Consider the following 26673-nt stretch of genomic DNA (forward strand, 5'->3'; position numbering starts at 1 on the left):
CTAAAAATGCGATGGTTAAAATATTTCCAGAAAAAATTGGAAATAAATAGAATTGGAGAAAATGTGGAAGCTTTCTGTTTACTTGTCCTGTGAGACATCGGAGCTATAAGGGGCATTGAATCGGTATTAAGCATTAGATTTTTTTGTTACTCAAGATTGAGAAGGTAATATTCCTGTATCAGAACAAACCGTGACCACATTTATTAGAATAATAATGTAAAAATCTTTATGTTAGTTCAGCGTGGGAAACCGGAGCATATACAACAGTTTCGAAAAGTCTAGAAAACGTTATTGAAAAAAAAATTCAGTGAGTGATGTAAAAGTTAACCTAACAATAAAACTATATTTTGATGCATCATTTTATTTTAGCTGCCTCAAAAAGGTTATAATTGATTTCTCAAGGTCGAGTGATTCTGTTTTGAGCCAATCAAAATACGAAACAATTACGAATTTCTATCTCTCAAATTTATCTAATCCCATTGCAAAGGGAAAGAACGAGTTCATTTACCACGATGAATTGAATAATTTCAAACCGAATTGAGCATTTTCCCCACGGCCTATTATCCTTCCATCGGTCCTACATCTGAAATTTCATAGTAAGCGAACTTCAAAATATAGTGAGTAGTAGTTAATCATGCTTCGTTATTTTACGATCAATCACGTATACGGACAGAATGGAAACGTCAAGGGAGGTGCGTATCCAAGACCGTCTCGTTTTTAAGAGTTGTGACACGCGAGCGAGTAACCGAAGCGAATTCCGACTCGTCCGTTAGATATTCGATTGTCAACTCCACTGCCTGCGCGTGCTTCGGGAGTTGGAGTGGGATGTGATGCTACAGTGCTTGTGTCCGAGAGGCGCGCAGCGTGTGTAAACATTAAGTCGGATTCGGGTTAGTGTAGTGGCATAAATGCTAACTTACCAACCCTTAGACCCAGGTTTAAACTGTCTCTTTCGCCAATTTTGTTATCGAATATTATAGTTTAAAAAATAGAGGCTCATGTTATTACGTTTTATTTTATCCTACGCCTACTTTTTCAGCAAATCGCGACGAAAAATCGGCTACCTATAACCTATCTCAGATAACTTGATGACTTCAGGAAACCATGACAAGCGATTACAATCCATGACAACCCCTCCTTGCCCTTCTCTAAGGCACACTTAACCTTAGCTGTCGGTCACCTCCTTCAAATACCTATCTACAATGAACAAAATAATCTCAAGTACCTTTACTGCAATCTTATTATCAACATATAATTTTTTTATCTTTCATTTGTTGTAGTAAGAAATTAACTCTTGAGCATAGAAAATAAGTTTCAACGTGACTGTTGAATATGCTCCGATATCTCACGCTGAACTAACATAAAGAATTTTACATTATTATTCTGATAAATATTGTCACGGTTTGTTCCGATACAGCAAAAGTACCTTCTCAACCATGAATAACAAAACAATCTACTGCTTACTTGCCGATTCAATGCCCCTTATAGCTACAATGTCTCACATGACAAGTAAACAGAAAGCTTCTACATGGTATATTTGAGGTGTGATCTATTACGCTGAAAACACTCTTGGGGTGGAAGAACTATACAACTGATTTTTTCATTCAACCTCACACTAAACAAATACGTTTCCAATTTTATTAAAATATTTGATTAAATATTAACCAAGCGAATTATTGGTCACATCTGAATATATTTTCATTTCCATAGTTATTTTTTTATTGATTTTTTATTATACGACCGGGTTATGGACATTAAAATTCATTGTGCATCAGGGCTTCAGAGAATCATAAATATTTCATCATTTCGTATGTTATTCCATCATAAAAAGAAACATCAATGTTTCAAAGACTTACATTGTAATTTTTACGACCAAGAAAATGAATTTATAATTTTATTTCGACGGAGATAAACCTGTGAACATCAGGAAATTGAATACAGACGCAAGTAATATTTTACTTGCCCGTTAGGATATCCAAAAGAAACCTCATTATGCAGTTCTTATGCTGAAAATCGCAAAAGTTTTACACTTTTTAGGATATCTTACACACCTTCTTTTCTAGTTTATTTTTATCAATACGCAAACCATCTGTTCTACGTCAATATACTTCCTATATTTCTGTTGAATCTTCCCTTTTGGTTCACTTCAAGCACCCTTTGTAACTTCATAATAATAAACGTATATCTTACTTGTTCTAAAGTAATACCACGACAGATTAGTATTGCGGCTGGAGAAGTATCAATCAATATGAAAATAACAAAAATTTCTGTGTAATACCGAGTTTTTCCTTCATGCCGACGCAATGTCTCATGCGACGCGACGTATTGGACTCGGTTCATTCAATAAATTATAAAGGGTCAGTTTAAATGGTTTATACCCAAAAATGAATGACATATATCAGCATTTTAACAAATATTTTTTCTATGTACTTCGTAGATACAAACATTTTATTGGCTTGATATTTCTGATTGGCTGGTCCTGGTTATAGCATTTGTTTAACTATCGTTTAAATTAATTGTAATACTATGTGTATCTAATTTAATTCTCACAAAAACGGAAAATTACAATTAAATCAATATTGTAATATAATGATAAATACCTATTTTTAAATTTTGGCCTTAGAATTTTTCATTCGCTTTTTCTTTTTCCAATTTCCCATAACGATTTGAATTTGGGATTTCAATGTTTGCCTTAGATATTGGTTACTTTGCAACCACCTAGAGCTTTCATCTAGACGTATTCTTTGAGAGTTTGCTCCTAAAATTTGGCAGTATTCTAGGTTTGGAAAACAAACAATGATGGGCGAGATAAAAATGCGAGGTAAAATTGATTTGGCCCAGCCTTCCTCTCCTGCCTTATCGATTTGAAGTACAGTCTCGGACTCTTCCGTCTCCTTCGCCAGGAGACACTCGTCAAACGTCACCGCTTGGGTGACCTCGGTGCTGTCGGCAATGTTCTTTCCGTCCACGCACGAACTCGAGGGCGCTTTGGAACAGAGGCGCCGAAGATTCGTGTCGGAGCGCGCGTGTTTCGACCGAGAGATACGCGGCAGATCAATCGAATCGCTTGAGGTCCGCGTTTCCGAGTGAGTAGCTTATCAAATCAAGCTCTTGGTGGGAAGAGTCCAAAAGGGTGGAAGATTCCACGATAGCCGATTTACCACCAAAACACTCGCTTTACCACCAATCCTGTGTTATACCATCATGCACGGACTCCCCTCGTCCATCCATTTGGCTAGCGTGGCTTTTTGGGCGGGCATACTCAACTGAGGAATACGTTTCGTCTGATGAGATGGATCTCTGGCTATAGTCCTGGTCATTTATTTCTTAGGAAGGCCGCCAGGATTGATTTCAGATGTATATATTAAAAAAAAGAAAAGAAGTAAAATGAATATTTAACGATACTTAATTATAAATCTAGAAAATATTCCTTTATAAAATTAAGATTTAATTGAATATGGGGTCATATTTTCAATTCAGTTGAATTCTGAGTCAATGCGCAATACCGTGGAATATCCAGTATTTCCACCCTTTTGAAAGTGGGTGATTCCACGAAAGCCGATCAAGATGACTGCTGGCGGCCTTCCTGAGAGATAAATGACCAGGACCATAGCAAGAGATCCATCTCATCAGACGAGACGTATTCCTCGGTTGAGTATGCCCGCCCAAAAAGCCACGCTAGCCAAATAGATGGACGCGGGGAGTCCATGCATGATGGTTTAACACAGGATTGGTGGTAAATCGAGTGTTTTGGAAGAGATGGAATCTTAAAAATCGTGACCATCATGCTTAAAATATCCCATTAGAGCAAAGAAAACTCTTTGGAATTTCAAATTTACCACCAGTTGTAACCATTTCAATAGAATTGATGAATGAAACTGAAAATAGGCTCAATGTAAAACGAATTTTAGATTTCTTTGCAGAACGGTGGTTGATATTGCGCATTGACTCAGTATTCAACTGAATTGAAAATATGACCCCACGTTCAATTAAATCTTAATTTTGTAAAGGAATATTTTCTAGATACATAATTAAGCATCGTTAAATATTCATTTTACTTCTTTTCTTTTTTTTATATATACATTTGAAATCAATTCCTGTCAATCGAGTAGATTCACAATATTTTCAGTTTGCTACTATTACCATCAGTATTTCAATATCAAATGGTTCGATGATACCTTACCTAATGATTTTATTTACATTATTATTTTTTCATTGAAGCTGCTTATTTACATTATACTTTGCACTTCATTAAATAATGAATATAAACGCTCAATAATCGTATTGTATTAAGTAAAACAGAAACAATAATGAAACAAATAGATCAATGATATACTTAGCTCTTTAAATATCTGATGATAATCCAATTTAAAACCGATAGTTGAATAACGATAATATCCATTAATGAAAAACAACTAACATCGTAATATCCGAGAAGAGGAGCTAAAAACAATTTTGGATTGAAGAAATAGTTTTTCAGGCTGAAAAATAAAGTCAAAAACCTTTCAACACACCACTTTCGTGCCAATTTAATTAAATATTCCAATTATTCTTACGCTCCTCATTCCTTGTAAGTAAAATTGCTAAAACACGAAGAAAATACACTAGCTTTTGTTGATTTTAAATTAATCAAGACCCCGTAATTTCACTACTTATAGGTACTTACACCTTGTAGGCAGTCTAAGTTTCGCAAACTTCTTTTAGATATCAAAAAAGTCAATAGGGAGAAAACTTAAATCTCCTGGAAAAAGCTCCGCAGTTAAAATGTGACTTTCTGGTGACTTCAATGCATGTACTTTTGGCTGTTCTCCTTGCCACGAAGAAAATCGTAATTCCGCCAACAATACCATGACCTTGCAGCGAATCAAGGTACACAATGCCATTAATCTTGTGATCACTTTTCCAGGCTCATGCTCTCGGTTACCTGCCTCTCCAGTCCCATAAAATGATTTCTTATTGTGGGAATGAAAGCGTATTGGAATTCTAAAACCACGCACTCCACTGCAGTTCATTATTTTGAGGCCCTTAACTTGTCCTTTACATTGGCGTGCTTACAAATGGGTGGGCATTCATGATAGGAATGATAAATTGGTATGCAATTCGTCTACTTGCTTCTCAAGATCGAATATATTTTACATAAACAACCTTTAAAAAAAAATTATTCTATGAGGTCTAAACCCGCGAAGTGATTTCTCCTATTTTGGTGGAAACATCCTGTTTTATTTTATTTTTCGGATTTGAGAGAATTATAAAACCTTGTGAGTTTATATGTTCTTATTAGGTATTATTGAAACTTATTGGGACTTGTAATATGTCTAAATTCTTAAGATGATGCCATTATACTTCAATTAATTTTGCTCTTCGAGCCAAAAATTTATTTGCATTTAGTGGCTACTGGTCTTTTGATGGAACTCTTTCCTATCAAATAAATGGATTAGAAGGAGAACTTGCAACGAGAACCAATCAATTCCTCGATTACTGAGGAAAGTAGAGTGTCGCGTGCCACAATATAAAGCATTCAGCTGCATTCATTAGACGCAGTTAACGCAAAAATGCATCATTCTTCATTAGCAGTCATTCTGTCTCAGTGTTCCCCGTGCTGATTAAGTTAAGTAGTACGGATGACAGAGTGCAATTTCCGAACTAAGGCTTGATAAATGCATAAAATAGATTTTATTCACTTTTGTGATAAGTAATAAGTTACAACGATACAATTATTTCGTATTTGATAAGAAATTAGTGCATCCCTAGTTTTGATTTACCTCGTTTAATTATCATTGAATAGAGAAATTTCGTGTTCATGCTTTAAGTGGCTTTTTATTTACCTTATATTACTTTTTTGTTACTTATTAAAATTGAGAAAACGTCAAACATTTTTCCGTGTAAGACTCAACATTAGACGCCCATTAAGGATTTTTGCTCTTTCATGCCGCAAGAATTAATAAATACTAAGCCTAAAAGCTTTTATCGAGGATAGATTCTTTCCTGAATTAATTCTATCGCATAATATCCTCTCACGTTTCTTTATCTAGATTTAGATATAAGTGCAGGTGAGTAGTTATAAGTTTCCTGTCACGAATCTAGATGTTCTCTTCCTATACACACCAACTTCTAATTGAGGACGACTCCAATTCTACGTACCCAGTATCTCGATGGATATCCTTTCATTCCGAATACGTCCTCGACCAATTCACATCGAAGATGCGGAATTCGCTCGCTGGAATCCAATGACCACAGCTTTTATTTTGCATTCGGACATGACCTAAGCAGTGAATGAGATTCACAATACATCCAGACACACCTGTGCAAAGGAATTCAGCGCTCTAAAATAAAATTCTGGCGCTGGACTCAGTCCCGAAAATGAGAAAAACAAGCTACATTTGCACCGGAAGGCGTTTCTCAATTCCAAGCAGCTGTCTCTCATTTCCTACGGCTTTCCTCGAACGCCTGTTTAAACCAGTCCCTTGTCACTTCGCGCCCGCATTTGCTTAGCATCGCAGATAAGTGTTACCAATTCCTATCGTCACTCTGAATCATCCCGGGCCATGAAAATGTGGAATTGAAGATTCCATTATTCATTTCAAGGTTATATTGAATTCTGTGAGTTGTACGTCGAAGTGGCAACAAATATTTTATAGAAAAGTTTGTCATCACTGGTCAACAATCCTAGGATTGGGTTGAGGCAGCTCTCCACTCAGTTCTCCTATCAGCTAATCTTTTCACTCCTACGTATTTCTTCTCTTTCACATCTCTCTTTACTTGTTCCATATATTTTGTTCGAGGTCTTCCTTTTCCATTCTTGCCTTCCACCTGTCCTTCGACGATTGTCTTCATCAGGCCATCATGTCAGAGAGATACCGTGACTTGGCGACTGTGGGCCGCCAATAATTATGCCTCTCATCACCCGGGGGAGAGGGCAGCAGCTCTTCTTCACATGTGCGAAGGTGGAGACCATACTAGTCGGTACAGCGACACACATTCCACTACGGGCGTGGTAACATTTACTTTAACGGCTGTAGTACTGCGATGTGGAAGGCAAGGGGAAACCACCACATTGTCATCCCGAGGAGTCACAGCTACTCCACTCAATTTATATAATGACATGAATTCTCTCGGGTAAAATATTCCGGAGGTAAACTAGTCCCCCATTCGGATCTCCGGGCGGGGACTACTCGAGAGGGTACATCGGTCAAACGAGATAGGAAAGTTTGTAAAATCTTTTAACCTGAGAATTTATTATAAAACTAATTGGCAGTTAACCAGAGGGTTCCGGAATGAAATCTAAATGAAACGTACTAAAATTCCAACACACATCACGCACGCTATTTGGTGTCGCAAAATAAAGAAACATAATGCAAGTAACTCTAGAAACAAATAAATCCTCCTATAATAACAAAAATATAATAAGACGAAGGCAATATACATTATCTTCAGTCTCACTAATCGAATAAATCTTATATTTGTCGCTCTGAATGAATGAAGGGAGGAGCTAGTTATGGGTTAAATTACTTAGGAACACGAATATTTGATCTTGGAAGCATTCATACCAAACTTCCCAGCTCTATTGATGACAGAATCGATCTTTCGAAATGACATGCATGAAAACTTACAATGGCTTACATAATCAAATAATTAGAGCCTACAGAAATGAAGAAGGATAATGCTAATTTATATGCTGCCAGAAAAAAATTCTTAATAAAAATTAGTTAAATCTGCGGTGTGGGCTATACTAGGAACATTTTTCAAACAATTTATTGCTCATATTTAATTAGAATTTTTTATGATTATTATCAGGAAATAATTATCTTTGCAAATATGATTAAAACGTATAGTAAAAGTCAACACGGGAAAAATAAAGAAAACCTCAGAAGTAAATTTACTAGTCCGATCCCTGCCAATTAGAAAATCATTGCTATTTCATTCTATCTCCATTTGAGAGCTGGATAGGTACCTGTTTGGAAAGTTATATTATTTATTCGTTGTAAATAGAGCAACGGCATCAGCCTAAAAATAGAGATGTGGACAAACTGAAAAGGAAGTCATGCAACATAGCAGACCAATCTGCCTCCTTGAAAAGTCATTTAATATTTAGTTCTACCCACATTCGGGAGGAAGAGAAAATCAGTGTTCGCAATCTTTATCGTATTTAGCGGAAAGTTATGAATAAAAAAGACCTATTACAGGGGATAATATGGGTCAAAATAAAATTTCTACATTAAATTCTTATTGTTTCTCCAATTAAAAAAAATTATTTTTATGTGAAGGGACCTGCGTGAGGGTCCTAGCAGGTGTACATCGAAATGGCTTCGAACTTTCAGAGAAAAGTAGAGAAATTAAAACCCGAATCTCAAAATCTATAATCTTTCAAACTGAAAAATTGGCTAAGAGACCAATATCCATAAACCAGAGGGTTTCGCATGAAATCTCCTTGGAGGTGGACAGCGCAATACAATGTTGGGATCGATTTTTTATTAAATTCGAAGCTCGACGCTAGCGAATCCTAATCCACATAGCAGACATGGCTGTGTCTCACGCTTACCAGTCATCCCGAGTGACTCCCACTGACCGTAAAGTCCTACGCCCGGCTTTGTTTTCGCTTCTCCTTCCTCTTTTCCACGCGTGGCATGCGAATCACATGCCCACCGTTCCAGTGTATTCAGGGGAGGTCGATGACGGTGACGCCGTCGACTTGCCACGAGGGCTTTGATCCACTTAGATTCCGATGTGCGCCGTCCTTATTTCGGGCCAAAACAAAGGGAGGCCACAGACGCGTGACGGAATTTCGAATCGACTCAAGATCTATTGCCATTACGGATATCGCCAAAACATCAGTGTGTTTGCCAATACATCACAGGTCAAAAATGCTGAAAACTTTAAGCCAGAAAAGTAGTCGTTAGCAGTTATTTGGAATGGGGTCCAAAATCGTTTTATTTTGGCAGTGCAAAGCCTCGCTCTTCGGCCGCGTGACGTGACTAAGAATACATTCAAGATCTATTGCCATTACGGATATCGCCAACATCTCTGACAATACTTCCTCAAGGCACTATGTCTCTGGCCAAAACTGCCGACCGTTTAGATGGTTTAAATTAGGATTGGATTCGTTGGAATTTAGAGGAAATGGTGACCGTAACTTCGTTTTTTTTCATTATATGGTTGTAAACTACGGACTCTAAATATTGAGAATGTATTTATACATTCCGACTAATGATATTGAGAGCATCAGTAAGATTGGTGATATTACGTCAGCGAAAAATATCTCGCGCCAGAATTGGCGGCCACATTGCTATCAAAATTCAGAATAATTATTAGCCGTCTTCAGCTATTTGGAATTGGAACCAAAATCAGGGTCTCTTTTGCCACATCAGGGCCCTTGCCTACGACGCATAACGAGATTGAGAACGATTTCAACATCGATTACTATTAGAACACTCCCCGAAATTAGAGATTTTTCTGATGGTTCTTCATTACGTAATAGGTACTTGTGTCAAAATTGTCATCTTCACGGGAGGCTTGACGAACGAGTATAAGATGTTTTGACATAATAACCAAAAAAGGACATCTCTACAGACATAGATTTAAAGGCTTTACGATCACACAACAAAGATCCTGTCACTTTTGCCATCATTATTTAAGATGCGCTTCAGTAATTTCATGAGGCTCTAATCGTGCAATGCATTGAATGATGTTTTCAAAATTATTGATTCAATTTCATTTTCGAGGAGGCTGCAAAATATGTATACTCATAATAAGATGTAAAATTTCATCACTGTCTTAATCCGATGTCGTTTAGAATAAAATTGCAGTCTTTTTCAGTAGTAATTATAATTTCCAGAGTATATGCATTTGTATTCGTTTATTTCCAATTTCCTCTACCAAAACTGTTCTTTCCAATTAATGCAGGAAAAATATTTCAGCCATTTCCTCATCAAAATGGCTGTATATATTTTGTTTGAACTTTGTTTTTAATTTCAAAATAATTTTAGAGGCCCTCGGCCACATAACTATTTCTGTTGAGTGCAAAGTTTTATTGGATGATCGCAATTCACACCCTTCACCTTGATGAATATTCTTCAGAAATATTCTTGTCAGGTTCATTTCCCTTCTCCTTCTCAGTTGATAAAAAAAACATGATAATTAATCCTCTTCTTTGCTTTCATATGTTACGAAGTGGAACGAAAGTAATTAATATGATAGCAACATGATGACGAAAGACTTATTTGTGTATGGCATGAGCTGGAAATAAAAAAAATAAAAAAATAAAAACAGCATACAAATTTTATGACGAAGCTGGTATCCGAGCGTATCAAATCTATTAACACCCACCTCAGAAATTTTGAGATGCACGTCAAGGAAAAGGCTTCATTCAGTATGACGAGATAATTTATCCAGTACCTGGAATAACTTGATGCAATTGTTTAATAAGAGTAATATATGTCACCGTTTTAATGCTACACTACAAAGTGCTAATTACGATAGTCTTAAAACCATAATATTTGCCTTCGATTCAGACACGTTCCTACTTTACTATCACTATGATGAGACGATAAATATTTCAGCTAGTATTTAGAATAATTTTTGTTTAGCATAATGATTGAACGATCCCCCTCAGAAATTCAAAGAGAATATATGATTATTGGAGTTGCAGCACCTATAGAGAAATTTCATTTTTCAATGATCAATAAATACATGTTACTTATTTGTTCTATGCCAGCTAATGGAGGATAAATAGAAGAGATGAGTGGAGAAGCGTAGCCTGGGAAAATTTGTAATTCTTAAGAAATTAGTAAAATTAGTAGATAATTATGAGCGCAGTTTCCGAACGAGTATTTCCAGCTTAAGTTTTCACCACCAGCCTTTTCAACAATAGAAAATTCTTATGCACCCGGTGGATGTATTTTATGTTTATTATCTAAAGGAGATCCTGAATATTATTTTGATTATAAATACGTGTTTCATGCCCTCAAATGGCCCAGGAAAGGATAGAAACATCACCAATGACAGCGGCCAAATTTCGCCAATTTTTTAAGTAGAAATCTTCCGAAAACATGATCTAAGTCTCGAAAATTATAAGAAAGAAAGTGCAAATTAGCAAAATCCTATTAATTTTCTTCGCCAACGAATCAAGTTATTTGGAAGAGCTAGGTAAGATATACGTCGCTCGTCTGTCGACTTCTACTGTATTTCTCAAACATTTTCAGTCTATGGCAGTAAACAACCCCGCCGCGTTAGCATTTAGTTGACCAGAGAAAGCGAAAAGGTATACTTTTCCTCATAGACGCTCTCGTGTTCGCCACAGGCAAATCGACGATCATTACACAATCCTAGGCTCGAGAGAGTCTCATTTCGACGAAACGCATTGAGTTTCAAGACTTCCAACCCTCCACACTTCCTCAATAGCCCAGGTCCAAACTTCGTGCTTACATATCTTGCTCACCTCTGAACCTCCTGCCTGCTTCTCCCCTCTACTGGCGATTCCTCGAAGTAAACACCCACATCCGCCCACAAGGTCACTTTGCTAATCCGTAGGCTAATCTCACAGCGCAGTCAAATTGCGCCCGCATCGCATCATCGAAACATTGCTGTTTTTATTTTTTTCATTTCTCCGCCTCATGCACCCCACCTACCTCCGTGGCGCGCACATTGTGTCCGTGGGGAATACCCAGAATGATGCGCTCTCTCATCGTTCATTAGAGTGACCTCGCTGGCCATTTCCTCCCCACTCCTCCTCAGACCTCCAAGATATTTATCCCAGGAAATAATATTTATCGACAGTTATGGCGCGGCATTAGGAGGTAGGTTGGGATCGTGTGGTAAGAAAACCCGCGCGTCTAATTGGTGCGTGACTCACTGCTCAAGTGTGGTTTGAAAGATTTGGTGCTTTAAGTTTTCTTGGATATTGCGCTATTACTTACACCACTGCTTTTTTACATTACGCAATTAAAACGCTTTTTTGCGTTATGTAAAAAAGTAGTGGTATAAGTAATAGTTTAACATCAAAGAAAACTTATAATGGGATACCACAAAGTTAATAATGAGTTAGTGAATTTTGTTTAGAGTTGGTGCTCTCCGGCGATACTTAGTGGAATTCAATGAACAATTTGGATGAATAATTTAAACTTCTGCTGAAGAAGATGACGTTAGCTCTCGAAACCATGGTCGTTTTTTAATAAAAAATTCTGTGGCAAAAGAAGGTTTAAGTCAATAATCCAAAATTAATTTTGACTGATTGTACGCAAGTTGTAACGCGTGGAAAGTATTATACGCCTTAATATTTGCTCGCGAAGCCGTTTGGAGGACTAATCATAGTGGGTTTGCGAGGAATTTAATTTGGGGGCGTTCAAAACCAGCGGGGTCCGGGGGAAATATTTAAAGAAAAGTTTACTAAATGGATGGTTTTAAACTAATTCTAATACTTTTATAATCCAAAAAAAGTCATTTCTCAAATAATTTTTTTGTAAGTTATTGATGTTTCAATATTTTGTTTTCTTTTATGGCGAAGCAGAGTAATTGCGCTTTTATATTTCGGGGGGTCCGGACCACCCGAATTTTCCCCCTCGCTACGCCACTGACTGAACAAATATATTCCCGCAGAATTGTTCTTCGGCACCATAAAAACGAGGTACCTACTTTAGCGCAATATTAAGGGATAAACATGGGTGTTTTTAGATTTCAGTGTAGCTTAAAGGAAAGTTTTTGGCTGAAAAGTACAGCCATTTATTACAAAATTGCAAAATTGCCGTGACGGCGATTCAGGCGCCGTTTTGGCGGCAAAGTTCCATTTTTTCCTCAATAAGAAAGCTATTCCGCTCAAGTACATTGCATACAGCTCGCATTATTTTAGGATTCATTCCGAAATTATGTAGCAAGTATCAAGTTTTTCTAGGTAAATCGTTACTTTAGCATTAGTAGCATAACGCATAAAAGGTTCAGGTGTCCCCATTTTTATTATCACCCTTCTTCAAATTGCGCTCTCTGTAGCTACGTCTAGTTTATATCTAGTACGTTGACCTGATGTTAGTATTGACGGAAATGGAGCAGATTCTATTTGCTTAGTCTATCTCAAAGCACAGATAAGATAGAAAGGCGACAGAAGAGGTTCATTAGACCATATCTCTCAGTTTCTATGGCAAAGAGTAGGAACTACGTATTACTCCAACCAATCATCACACCAGGAAAATGAGATTCAACCTAACCTCATCTTAAACTCGGAAACACAATTTTTTTTAGAGTTGATCACCACATATTGATGAATTTCACAATAGCTTAGTTGCAGAAAAGATCCGCGTCGTTTGGTAAATGTGACGTTTCATGTGTAACAATTTACTTCCGAAAATCTTTCATCTTTTAAGATATCTCTCAGATTAAGGAGGTACAAGGTGCACATATTTGAAAATATGATAAGTTGTAGTCCAAACGCTGTACTCGTACTGATTTTAACTCGTACTGATTCAACTAACTTACTTCATTCAATATATATTCCGCCTTCAGATCTACAATTTTTCATAAAAATTGCCTTCAGAAGTAGGTACATTGCTAAAGAAAGTTATGTCATGCGTTGTAATTCAAAAGCATGTACCGTTTTATGAACCCGTCACACTTCGGCCGGGAGCAAAGTTATCTACCCTCTTGTCCATCAAATTTCCTAAAAATTTAACATCTGAAAAATAAAATTGTACCCTCATCGGGACTGATAAACTTCATCTGAAAAAAAAACCTACAATCTGGACAGCTTCTCTTCCTCCCTTCCCTTACGGTCACTTTCAAATGCAAATGGTATCCCTTTGCCATGCGAAGCGGAACAGTTTTGCATATCCTACGTGTGATCTCACCCCGATGAGATTCCTCCCTCTTTGAGGCCTTTGTCCTTGGCCCTTTCCGCTCACTGAGTCCCAGCCGCCTTAATGGAGTTGCTAGCATCGGCAGGGCATTCTCGTAGCCGTCCAATACAGTGCGTTCAACTCGAGGAAGTCTGGTATCGAAATCCCATGGCCGAGTGTTGGGAAAGAATTCTTTGTTCCATTCACACAGTCATTTGCAGTCATCATTCCGAAATTAATTTTTCTCTAGCTATCTCTAACCGCTTAGCCGACTCAAACAATTTTTTAATAAAGGTAATATTTACGTCCACTTACAGTGGACGGATATTCTATATTCTTGCAGGATGTAGGGAGAGGCATAGTTGGATATGCTTATTTCTATTTTTTATAATTTAAATTGAGTACTTTTATTATTATCGAAAATGAAAAATATTTTTTATTCCATTCATTTAAGAAGAAGAACAACGATAAAATGCAGCCAGATGAATGCTGTTTACTTCGTTCAACACATGCTTGGCTTTAAGTGGCCAATTTTTATGCCGCTTTACTATTGAAGGATAATAATTTGGTTTATTAATTTAGGCTATGATGTTATTTTTATAGGTTGCTTGAAAATTGACATTGAAATGATGCTGAGATCCAAAGTTGTATCATGAAAATAAATGAACTGTAGTAATGACATAAAAATGTAATAATAATATTTATCCCATATTGCCAGCATTGATGGACCTGAACGTCATGCAAGTATAATGGTTGAGATATTATGGGAAAATTTTAAAATTTTATGTGGTACATTCATATTTATTTTAAATTAAAACAGTGGAATAGATATAATATACTCATAAGCAAATATCCATAAAGACGCTGAAATATTCAACGAAGTATTTAACATTTTACTAAAAATAAATTAATTCATTAATTTATATTACAGACCGAACTTTCAAGACAGCCTCAGCTGCCGGTTTCGGTCCAGGAGGATATCAGTATCAAACGGACCCGAACGGAGTGTTCATCAGTGGACCTGGCTACTACGCCGGCGCCACCACCTTCAACGGAGTACCTCCTAACTTCCAGTTCCCGTCATTCAACTTCCCCGCGTTCCAGTTTCCTGCGTTCCCAAATTTCTTCGGGGGCCCTGGCACTTACGCACAGAATTTTCCTTTTAACCTGGCCAGTGCCTACCAGATGTACCTGAACTCTTTGGCGCAAAACACTGCTGCTATCGCCAAGTATGTACCGAAAAAGAAACGAGTTCACGTCATCAAAAGATCGGTGAACGACTCTTAAATTTCCGTTGCTCATGAACTTGCAATGTGGATGTGATTGCACAAAAATTAAACCCACCATACTTTGAGTGATATTCATGAAATAATAAACAGCTCAGTCATGTCTGAAAGAAACATGCCTGAAGCTTAATTCAAAGAAAGGAAAACAAACGCTAACTTTCAAAAACTTAATTTCATAAATTTATAATTTTTTTACAACTTAAAAGACATTTTCATAAATTTAATTAATATTACTTAAAACTTCTCATCATAGGCCATATGTCTATCTGTAATAGCATTACATCTTCCAATATACCTATATTTGATGATACTTCCTCTACTCTTCATGGAATTAATCTATCATTTATTTTTTATAGATTTCCTCTCGGATTACTCGTTCATTTATAGCCATTGCTAATGGAAATTTTTCTTGATACTGGCTGAAATAGCTTAAAACTATGGGAAAAATTACAAACTAAGATCAGTTATGAAATAATGTTCAGAGAAATTTCTGTTCAGTGCTGTTATATTTGATTCATGAATATTTTTTTCCAAACTTTTTAAGCTGCGCTCAAAATTATTTAACAGCCTTAGTTGATGTTACTAGATTAAAATTATTTGATTAGCAGAGATAAGCTTATTTGTTAAGTAAGATATTCAGTAAGAGAAAATTTAATTTGCCCTGTAAAAAATTCCCTCTAAAAATGTGTTACTATTTGCCATGGTTGCATGCTATTATATGTGCTGATACCTAGCATTGTTTGCAAAATTCATGGACTACCACAGCCCTTTCTCTTTTTTTTCTTTCTATCATAACTCCTTCATTTCCCTGTGCTTTGTGTGTTGTCTTTATGTGTTATATGTTTATCCTCTCCATCAAAATTCATCTCACCATATTTCTCCCTTTGTAAATAATGAACCTTTGGCCATTGGTACTTTATTATTCACTGAAACATAATTATGACATGAAACATTAAAAAAAAACGTAAATAAACATACCCAATCCCTATAACCTATCCGCGAAGTTATCGTGGATAATATTATACGTGCTTCTAACATTGAAAAAACAATACTAAATGTACATGAAAAAATATTCTCATGCATTTTCCAAAACGGTAATAATTTCGCCCGATTTTTACCTAAATTTTATTCCTTAAAACATTAAATAAAAATTTCAACGCTCCGATAAAAAAATTCACATTCAATATCCACACAAATTTTTATCACACTGAAATACGGTTTATGTCGATTTTTTTCATTTCTTAATTGAACTATAACTCTTTACTTAAATCATGCGCCCATTAATAAATTTTACCTTAGGCATTTCCTACTTAATCCAATCGTTTTACAATGGATATTAATGACGGTTACCTTAATCTTATTTAAATAAACGCTTTAAAATAATCATTCTATAAACCCCCCGGTATTCCGGTCGTTAAATACCCAAATTCGCGATCCATCTACCCATTGAACCTTGTGGCGTCTTTCCCATAACCATCTATCCTTTCATTACCAAACGAATTCACCCAAAACCTTACATCACCATTACCCTGCTCCTAAACCAAACCTATATCGAAAACTGCCCTCACCATCGGCACCACTGAAGTAGCCCCAATGCTGTCCATTATACCGGACCGGGATTCGACGTCTGGACTGCTGGCTATCAAAGCAAGCCTCAGGTCACCCTATTCTCCGGCCAGCCAGGAAAACCCCTACAAGTATACACAATTGATCCCTCCACCTATAACACGCAACAGCCACAAGCTGCCGGCGTTGGAAGAGTATAGGAGGGTATTGCTTCTGAAGATTTGGAGTGGTGTCAGTTCACCAAAGCACGGTAAAAGAAACAAAACGGTTCATGGTTAGTGCGGAGGGGGCTTTACAATACAATGCCCTACTCGCATATTGTCCAAATTTTGCATGCTACCTAAGAAATTGTTCCCGCATGATAGTTTTATTTCGGATAAGATAAAATTACGAGGCTAATACTTGAGGAAGCCTTTACCGATACCATTTGTTGTGGAGGTGATGTTATGATGGTGTAAAGTTATCTTTTTACGGTGAGATAAGGTGGAATAGCGTATTAAGTGATACACATACATATCTTTCTGCACACTTAATTTTATTTCACAACTCCACTACGCGCGTTTCGATTGGCTTTCGATGGATGCAACAATCATTTTCAGTTAAGGTAATAAGCTTTAACAAAGTGCAAGTGCTGGTACTATAATCGGTATGATACTTATTATACTTATGCATATCATATTAAATTTCTTTATAATTCATAAAACTGGACATTACCAATCTTTCGTAAATATTAGTCAGCTTCTAACAAGTTAGCAGTTTTTAGCCTTGCATGCGAAAAAAAACTGGATTACTTATATTTATTGGCAGTGTTGAAAATTAATTAGTAATTCTTTTCTTACTTTCTCTTGCACCCACATACATTATCACTAACACCCCTTACGATCCAAAATATTTTGAATACCTCCGCTGCCATTTATTTAGCGGTAAAAATCAATATTCGGATTGAAATTATGAGGGATTGCAACCATCGAAATCCAATCAAAACACGTGTAGTGGAGTTTTAAAATAAAATTAAGTGGACAGTACGATATGTTTGTGTATCATTTATGATGGCGTGTTTTATCATTTGCGTACCTCTCAATACATTGTGAACGATTTATTTAAAATAATGCTTGCAAGCAAATTATATTGTTGATCCTTTGTTGTGCAATAATTTCAAATCATTTTTACTAACGTCCATCGGTATTATATCTATTCTCAGTTTTAATTGTATTTAGCTTTAATAAAGGGAGCATGCATTGCCAGATGCTGTATATCTTATAAGGAGCTTTTGTGCTTGTAAAGAAGATAGTTGAAAATTGAAACCGATGCTGAATATTGAAAGAGTTTGATAATAAATGCATGAGAAAGAAGAAAGAGTAGAGTTATAATGGAAGGGAAAGGGTATAAATACTGCAAATGGTAAACCTCATACTTGAAAACTCATTCCTAATAACACTCGTTTAGAATTTTTTCCAAGCAACTCCTGGAGTAAAGCATTGCCCGTCCTTCTTACCCAACTTTTTGTGCACCTAAAAATGCTTTTATTTCTTATTCTTTGTTAGAAATTAGAAATTAAAAAAATATTTGTACAAAAACTTGAAAAATACACTACATATATTTTACATCATTTTTAATATTACTACTTATACGCATTCCAAATATTATAACCACAAGATTCCAAATGCTGATAATCTTTCACAAAGCGCATGTACTGGTACTATGCCCGTGTGATACTTACACACCCATCGTACGATTTAGAATTAGGAGAAGGAAAAATACGTTTGCATGAACGAGATTTATAAAAAAAATTGTGGACTTTATATCGTTTATTTTACGGCTAGGCTTCAAAAATGAAATTATTTATTATTAGGAGATTTATTTTATTTTATCTTTTTATAATGCTATCGGTAATTCTTGATCACAATGAAATATCTTGATCCATTACGCTGTAAATTTAGCTCAAATATTTATCCATGATTTTATTTGTCCAGCCGTACCTTATCGAATAATTTATGGCACACAAATTAACGTAGGTATTTTGTAAATTATTTTGTCTATCACTTTGAAATAGTCTTAGGGTATTTAGTTTTATCCTCACAGAAATTAGTATAACGTCTGCACAGAATTATGTATCCTCCTTACATAGAAGCTTATGTATACCATTGTACATTTTTGTATAATCCATGAAACTGGACCAGACCAGTGTTTGGTAAATATAAACCAGCTTCCGAAAATGTAGTGATTATTTTGCCCTGCACGAATTTTATAAGCTGAATTGCTCATATGATATTAGTTGACAATGTTAAAAAATAACTTGCCATTCTTTTAACACCGTCTGTTCCACCTGCAAAACATTATTACTAAAACGTGTAATGGTAAAAAAAATGTGTTTTCAATTCCTCCATTATGATTGATTCACCAATAACCATCAATATTCGCAATAATTAAGGAAATATATTTTGGAATGTTAAACGTACATAATACATCCATAATTTTTCGAAATATTGTACTAGACTATTTTTAAGCAAGAAGTGAAACGAACACAATATTTTAGTTTAGCCTGCTGTGACTAAGTACAATAGACTGAATAATATAATATAATTAAAGTTTAGTTATTTTAGCGCTTGTCAAACTGAAGCTGTGAAAGGCCGTCTTTCTTATGGGTTGCTCATATCAAAATGAGTAGCTAATATTTTTTTATCCTTCTACCTGAAGAACAGCGGCAGCGTTTACAGCAAAAGAACTATTTTTGAGCACAAGATTTTAATTTAATCTCCATTTAATTACTCTCTGATATTACTATTATACTTTGTCGAAGAGGAAATGCTTCATAATTTCTACAGAGTTTCATTGACAAGCTTAAACACAAGCAAAACTATTGCCCTTTGCGGGGCAAGAGAAACCTCTACGAAAAGAAAACATTTCACTAACTTCTCATGCTCATTAACTTCTTTATTTTATTTATTATTTGGTTAATAACTCAGTATTATTTACAACTAGTAGGTAAATATCCGCATAGGCGCATTCAGGGGGGGACGGGGGCACGTGCCCCCCCTCCACCTCCTAGACGCTTAAAAATAGACTAGATTTTTAAAACGGTTATCATTACGTTGGTTTTGTTCTGTATATATACGGAGCCTTGATCATTCAATTTCATACGAATAACTTTCACATATAAACAAAGAGAATATTTCGCATAGGTAGTGATTGTTGCATGCTCCTTTTAATCTCAAATATACGAATACCGTGTACCTGTCAGGCCAGTTTCCAATTTCAATTTTGTCTCCAATTGCTTTTTTCTGAATTTGAATCATCCTTGAGAATAAGTAATGATGTGTTACTATTCAAATATGACTGCACTTAACTAAATAAATTTAGGCCAAAAGATCCTTATTAGATATTTACAATTCTTCATTTCGTCTTTTTCGTTCTTCACATTTAATCACATCAAACATATCACTCGTTCATTTATAGCTTATGAACCTTTCTCACTTAGAGGAAATATTTGACGAGGTAGGCTATTGAGCCTGAACCTGATAGGATATTGAGACTGAGTCTGATGGTCTTATTTAGTGTATTCTGCGAAGAGATTTTCCTTACTGAATTCATCCTTTCTGGAAATTTTTTGTGGCTAAAATACCCATGACATCTATAGAGCAATAAAGCTTAGATTTATTCGTAAGGGTTTTCACTCTAAAATAGCACTGCCCAGCCTATACCTGCGGTACAACGAATTTCATCATTCTACGATATTTAATAATTTATCAGCTCATTTTTAATTGGCCATACTTGTTAGTATATTGTTAACTTTTCCAGTAACCGCTTCAAGAATCGCACAGAAACTTCCATCAAATTAATCAAGTACTGTATTTTGAGTGTGCCAGGATTTCAAACCTGATTAAAAGTGTTACTCCGTTGACAGTCATATAACCAGAAAGTCGACCGCATTATACATAATAATCAATGCGGTTAAAATTGGCACAGCCATATCATTATTCAAATCTTAAGACATGATGTATTTTTTCAACTTGACCCTATAATATTTAATTTAGTTTTAATACACTCTTTTAATGAGAGAATTTGCACCTTGGATTTGCCTGATTGTACCCAATTAATATCACAAATTTAGTCTAAATAATTTATGTTGCGACAATTGAGGACCATAGAAGCCAAGAAGTACAGGTTCAACTTTTTAAATATTGGCAATAAGTCCAGATAATGGTTGGTGGGGTACACAATATTGCTGCAACAAAGAGGTGCAAGTGTATCACTGAATCCATATGCATATACTTATCAGTGATTCAATTTAATTATTTACCGCAACAATATTGTGTACCCTACCAACCATTATTTGTATTTAACTCGAAAATTATAAAAATTGCACCACTTGGCTATCAAGGTCCTGCAGTGAGTGTCATAAGGCTTGTCATTAACGCTCTTGTAAATCTAACATTTTAATATATTGAAATATTAGTGGAAATTATTTTAATAACTTAAAAATAGCAATATTGTTTTTCCTACATTATAGATAATTGTATCGAGTGTTATTAAACCTTATATACCGCATATTTTGTACATTTGATGAACAATATATGCGGAAAAAGCAAATAATCTCTGTTTTATAAACATTTTGAGGCTGTTAAAGGAATTATTAGAGGTCAAATAAATGCTAATTCCTTGTTTCCTTTCTCGTGAAGGCCCAACAATCGTCCCATCAAGTACTCCGTCAATCCCAGAGATCCCCACTCATCTTCGTCATCATCCTCTTCCTCCTCCTCCAACTTCCACTTCCCCCAGAACCCTTTCTTCCCCCCGCTGGCACCGCAGCCCCCACTCCCCTTCGACGCCTTCCTCGGCAACCGCTTCGGCGAGGAGGGAGGTCAAGGAGGTCAAGGGGTCAACTCCGTGGGAAGCAGCGTGTCTTCCTCCGTGGTCAGCACCGGACAGCCCGGCAGCGGAGTCTCAGGGACCTTCAGCTCGTCGGTCCACGGCTCGTCAAACGTCAACGGGAACAAGGAGAGCTTCCACGTTTCCACGACGGGAGTCCACGAAAACGGACAGGTGACCAGCGTCACTGTTCACAAGCCGTGATCTGATGGACTGCAAGCGCTGTTGGTGGTGGTGTGATGAACTATGGAAAAAAAAGGCATCGAATTTTCGCGAACTTTGATCAAAGTGCTTGGTTTAGTTCAAGCGTTTTTGCTTCCACACTTCGATCGTGTGAACTGATAGTTCGCAGCATCAGCAAGGTTCCCTGAAGAGTTTATCGTGGACCACTGGCGTTGTCACGAACTATGATGAAGCGCTCTGTTAAATTGAAATACTTCTGCTTTCGCACCTCGATCGTATAGGAGTAAATGCGCTGCCATATATTGTTCTTATTTTCATGAGGAATCATGAGGAGCTTGGCCTCGACTATTATAGTCACCCACTTCTCATTTTTGCTTTGTGTCAGATGGCGTCGTAACTTTGGAGTCAAATGAGAATCCCCAGATAACTTTTTGGAATAACACTAACAACGCTTAAAATCATGCTCTCAGTAGGAACTTCAGATGCATATATAGACAGAGCGATCGACGTCAGCGGTCCGGTTTTATTTTGGGACTACAAAGATGAAATGAATAAAGGGGCATGACTGTTTACATACCTACATGGAATAAGTTTCAATAACTCTAATAAAGATTGATAAATATGCTGGCATATCATGTAGAAAGTTTTTTGAGTCTGAATGATAGATATGGAAATAAAATACAGTTGAAGTGAACTATTCGGTATTGCGTTTGACGAAAATTCGATGCCTCTATGGCACCCAAGTGGTTGGGGTGTAAAGGGAAGGATTAGTATATTTAGAGGAACGGGCCATGAGATTCGTTCTAAGATGTATGGATGTAGAGGAAAGATTTGACGGCTGGTCGAAACGTCAGTGGGTGCATAATAGCTGCCATTTTTTACTGAGTTTTAACGAAAGCATTACTAGCAGAATTAATCTCTATTTAAAAATATTTCAGAGGCAGGTTATCTTTACCGGGTCAGCATTCGGGTTTATTCAAATTCATAATGCTAATCATGGTTTTAATAGACACCACTGCAGGCTTTTAGAGAAGGTGGCTAAGATCCTAGTTACTGCTTGAAAATTCTCACCGCTTATCGTTTTGGTGATAATTTGAAAACAAGAATTTTAATCATGCTTTACAGATTTTCTAATACTTGATAATTGTATAAAACGTTCGACAAACAATTTTAAGGTTAAACTGACATCCAAAAGTTATCAGTGAATAGGGGAATTGAGACATACCTTATAAAAAAGAAATTCACTTTTCACGAAATAGTTGATGTATTGCGTTATTAGTTAGCGGTATGCAAATGGAAATTTGATTGGAATAATTTTTAGGTGTCATACCCAATAAACTCATTCAGATTTGTGTCGGCCCTTCTCGATACCCTCAAACGCAGTTCATAAAACGGTTGAAAGGTATACGGATCATTTCCTCTCTTTATTTATGTCATCGAGGCTATAGAAAAAAATTTAAGGATCACACGTGTGTTCAGTGATGAATATTTGAATTATCTCATGTAAAAAATAACAATTTCAATGTATTACAATAAAATATTTATAAAACTGTGCATGTATTATTTAAAATACTGTGTCGAGAGCTTCAATTTTTGGAATCCTTATTGGGATCACTCTGGTGGCAACGTAATGCGAAAAATTTGTTCTCTTAAAGTCTAGTTAGGGCCCCCGCGCACTGGCAACTTTTTAAAAGCAACTATTTAGTTGCTTTATGGAAGTTCAAATGAAACACACGGCATTGACTGTGGCCCCGCGCACCGGCGACTTTTTAGTTGCCGCAACTAAATAATTGCGTCCGGACCTATTCTGAGGGTGATTAAATTGTTGCCGGCAGGAATAGATCGCGTGGGTGTTTACCCAGCCCCGCGCACTGTCAACTTTTCAGTTGCTTGACGGCACTTATTCGGAGCGCATCTTGGGAAGTGTTTTGCAGGACGCGTTTTGCAAAGGTCTCAAGGTTTTTAAGTTTTGGGATTATTCACGGTAATTTTAATTACTGATCATACTCTGGATTTTATTTGGAGGCCATATATTTACAACTTCACTTACTTCCATTATGTAAATACACAACAACCTCGGAATAATTTTACTCACATAGTTACACCTTCCCTTCATTTACTTAACACCTTTCATTAAATTTTCTTCATCTTGATTTTCTTTATACTCTTGAGATTCTTCGAAATTCTTTTCTTCACTTACCTATTCTTCTCCTTTCTACTTGTCCAACTACTACTGTTTCACAGCACATTATGCATGGTGGACCACGGATCTCTATTGTAGAGACTATATAATGCTGGCCTTGGAATTTCTCGCATTCCATCTACGTTTCTGATCTTGATTCATTTCTTTTTCTTCGTTCAAGTCGACACCTTTAATTATTTCAATCATTTATGTTGTTCGAAATAGGACTTCTATTTAAAAACACCACATTGGGTAGGTTGATTTGTCCTTCCACTACAGTATATGCGTTAAACCTTCACTCGACGCCACCATTTCTTTAATTTTTTCCTTCCGTTCTTTCTTCCTATTTCTCAATTTTACTGCAAATGTTGCTCCGGCCTCATTACTTTTTGGGATTATTTGCAGTACTTTAATTTATTGAACAACCCCTGGATTGTATTTGGAAGCCATAAATTCACAACCAACGGTCATATACCCTTGCGGAAAGATTCGGAAATCCATGTTAAAAATCGAGTCTTAAGTTCGACTGAGGCGGCGCCAATCGTTCCTGCAGCGAATTTGGAGCTAATCTGCACAGGTGTGGGTTACTCCATAGAACCACTTATTTTTCGTTTAAAATTTAATGCTGAAATATAATCCTAACGTTCTTCTTTATTTTCTGGTTCAGGCTCTTTTCAGGTTCTTATAAATTTCACATTTTTTTAAAACCAGTGAGCATTATAAAATGAAAGTTGTTTGAACGAAGCAAATTACAATTAATATAAGGCGAAAATCATGTAAAATTCATTAAAAATTATCATGGATATAAAAGAGGAATCGTACTTACATGTCAAAGATAAGTAAGTGATTCTGAACAGAGGATTACCAAAAACAAGAAAACAATATGTATCCCCAAAGATTCCACAGTATTGAAATCGTGCTATCCAAAGTATGTTGTACTGCAGCCAGACACGTAACTAGGAATATGCTTTGGGGGCGGGAGGGATGAGATGGCATGGGGTGGGAAAATTTTTGAAAAATGACATGCCTCGATATACATTTCATATCATTTTGGCGCTAAAAAATTATATTTAAGCAGATAAAGCTATTATATTTCAATACTAGGTAATTTTTTAAATATCTTTTTTTTTCTCTGATGGTTTGGGGGGGAATTATCCCCTCACCCCCATATTTACGCTACTGACTGCATCCCAATCCTTCCTAGCTCGCGTCATATTTTATTTTCTTGAGTTTCCTCCTCATGTGTTTCTCGATCCAACATAGTTTCTTTTCAATAGTTTAGTCTCCAATCCATGTATAACTAGATGGATGTATCTCTTCCCTGAAATCTGGTCCCATATTAAATAGCCACTCCACCATTTTCACAGCTTTTCTAGTGCCCAATTTATGATTAAAGCTATTGAAGATCATTCCTGGTATCTATGTAAACCAGATTTATTTAATTTGATTAAGATATCTATTATATTAAGGTGATTGAATTTGTGATCATTTTTAAGTAACTCGATAATGAATTGGAATCAAAGGCAACAACATTTTAGATTAAGAAGATTTAGGTTAGAGAAGTTCTATGAACTTCTCCTACCAATTTTACAAACAGTATAGTTTATCTAAATTACTCTAAAAAGAGTATAGTCCACAAGGACAAATACTGTACCCAAAACCTTTTGTTCCTTAGCTTATTTTTTCGCTGTCTCAAAATGAGCGCAACAACACAACTTTTTTTACAGAGCTGCTCTTTAAGTATACCCCGCTCTCTCTATTTTTATTCAGAATATAAAAATCCTTTATCGCTGCACTAACGCTGAAAATATGCCAATGCAAGACAACACTGAATCACACCAAATTACCGGGGAGACCAAAACTAGTGCAATAACGTTACACCTCAAAGGGCATACTCTTATTTTAAAATGTTTTACCTAATAGCCATATCTTCCATGGAAGAGGATATAAAATATTTCTGCTCTTATTATGATGAAAACATGTTGTTTAAAATACAAATTAAAAAGAATAAAATCAAACAAGATATCTTAATCTTCAAACTAATAGTAATTGATTTACAAGGCATTACTCTTTCCCACTAAATAAACCTGTTATAATAATTGCTGTTCATCGATCAAGACCTATTTTATGCCTATGAGTGTAAGTTTTTTCTGCTAACAATGAAATAGATCTTGAAGCCAGCTTCAAAATATTGCGATCTGTCTCTCATCATATTCCCCCATAAAAACCAAGTATTTTTACCCTGGTGTCAATGATAAAGAATTCTTTAGAATTGACAACATCGAATATTTTGTGACCCACCAAATTTTACCCAGAGCAAAATAATTTTTGTAATGATGAACACAATAGCAATAAAGGTTGAGGTTGTTACGGAGTGCGAAATGGAAGCTTACGTGGTACACTTGACAGTACACTTGAAAAGGATGCAAAGGCATTCAATAGAGTTTATAGTGGTGCCTCCTAAGTTTATTTATTCCAATTAAAGATTCTCGAAATTCTTTACTCTGCAGAAAAAGAAAAAAACTAGTCTTTGGCTAAATGCCAAAACAGCTGTACTTAAAAACAGCATCATCCGTTCACATCAAACTCTTATTAATGAGTCATGTGTTTTGGCTCTTAACATCAAGTTTTCCAGGAAATACGGTCAGAGTGAACTTGTCCATGAATACCTTTCACTTGGGCTGCAACCTTGTTGAGGTAGTAAGACATGGGCGTTCACCAACTGCACTACTGGATCTGATGAGGTGGAATTCATTCCCTAATCTCAAAG

At 36.1% G+C, this 26673-nt stretch overlaps 1 protein-coding gene across 1 annotated transcript in view; it reads left to right on the forward strand.

Annotated features, from left to right (window-relative positions):
- LOC124153864 overlaps positions 1 to 23271 on the forward strand; it is a 34419-nt gene extending 11148 nt beyond the window's left edge. The window contains exons 2-3 of the mRNA XM_046527245.1: positions 14749 to 15046; positions 21349 to 23271. Of these exons, the coding sequence (XP_046383201.1) occupies positions 14749 to 15046; positions 21349 to 21742 (692 nt within the window). The 3' untranslated portion in view covers positions 21743 to 23271. The remainder of the gene's footprint in view (positions 1 to 14748; positions 15047 to 21348) is intronic.
- The last annotated feature ends 3402 nt before the right edge of the window (positions 23272 to 26673 follow it).

Source organism: Ischnura elegans, chromosome 2 (genome assembly GCF_921293095.1).
Source record: "Ischnura elegans chromosome 2, ioIscEleg1.1, whole genome shotgun sequence".
NCBI classification, from domain to species: Eukaryota; Metazoa; Arthropoda; class Insecta; order Odonata; family Coenagrionidae; genus Ischnura; species Ischnura elegans.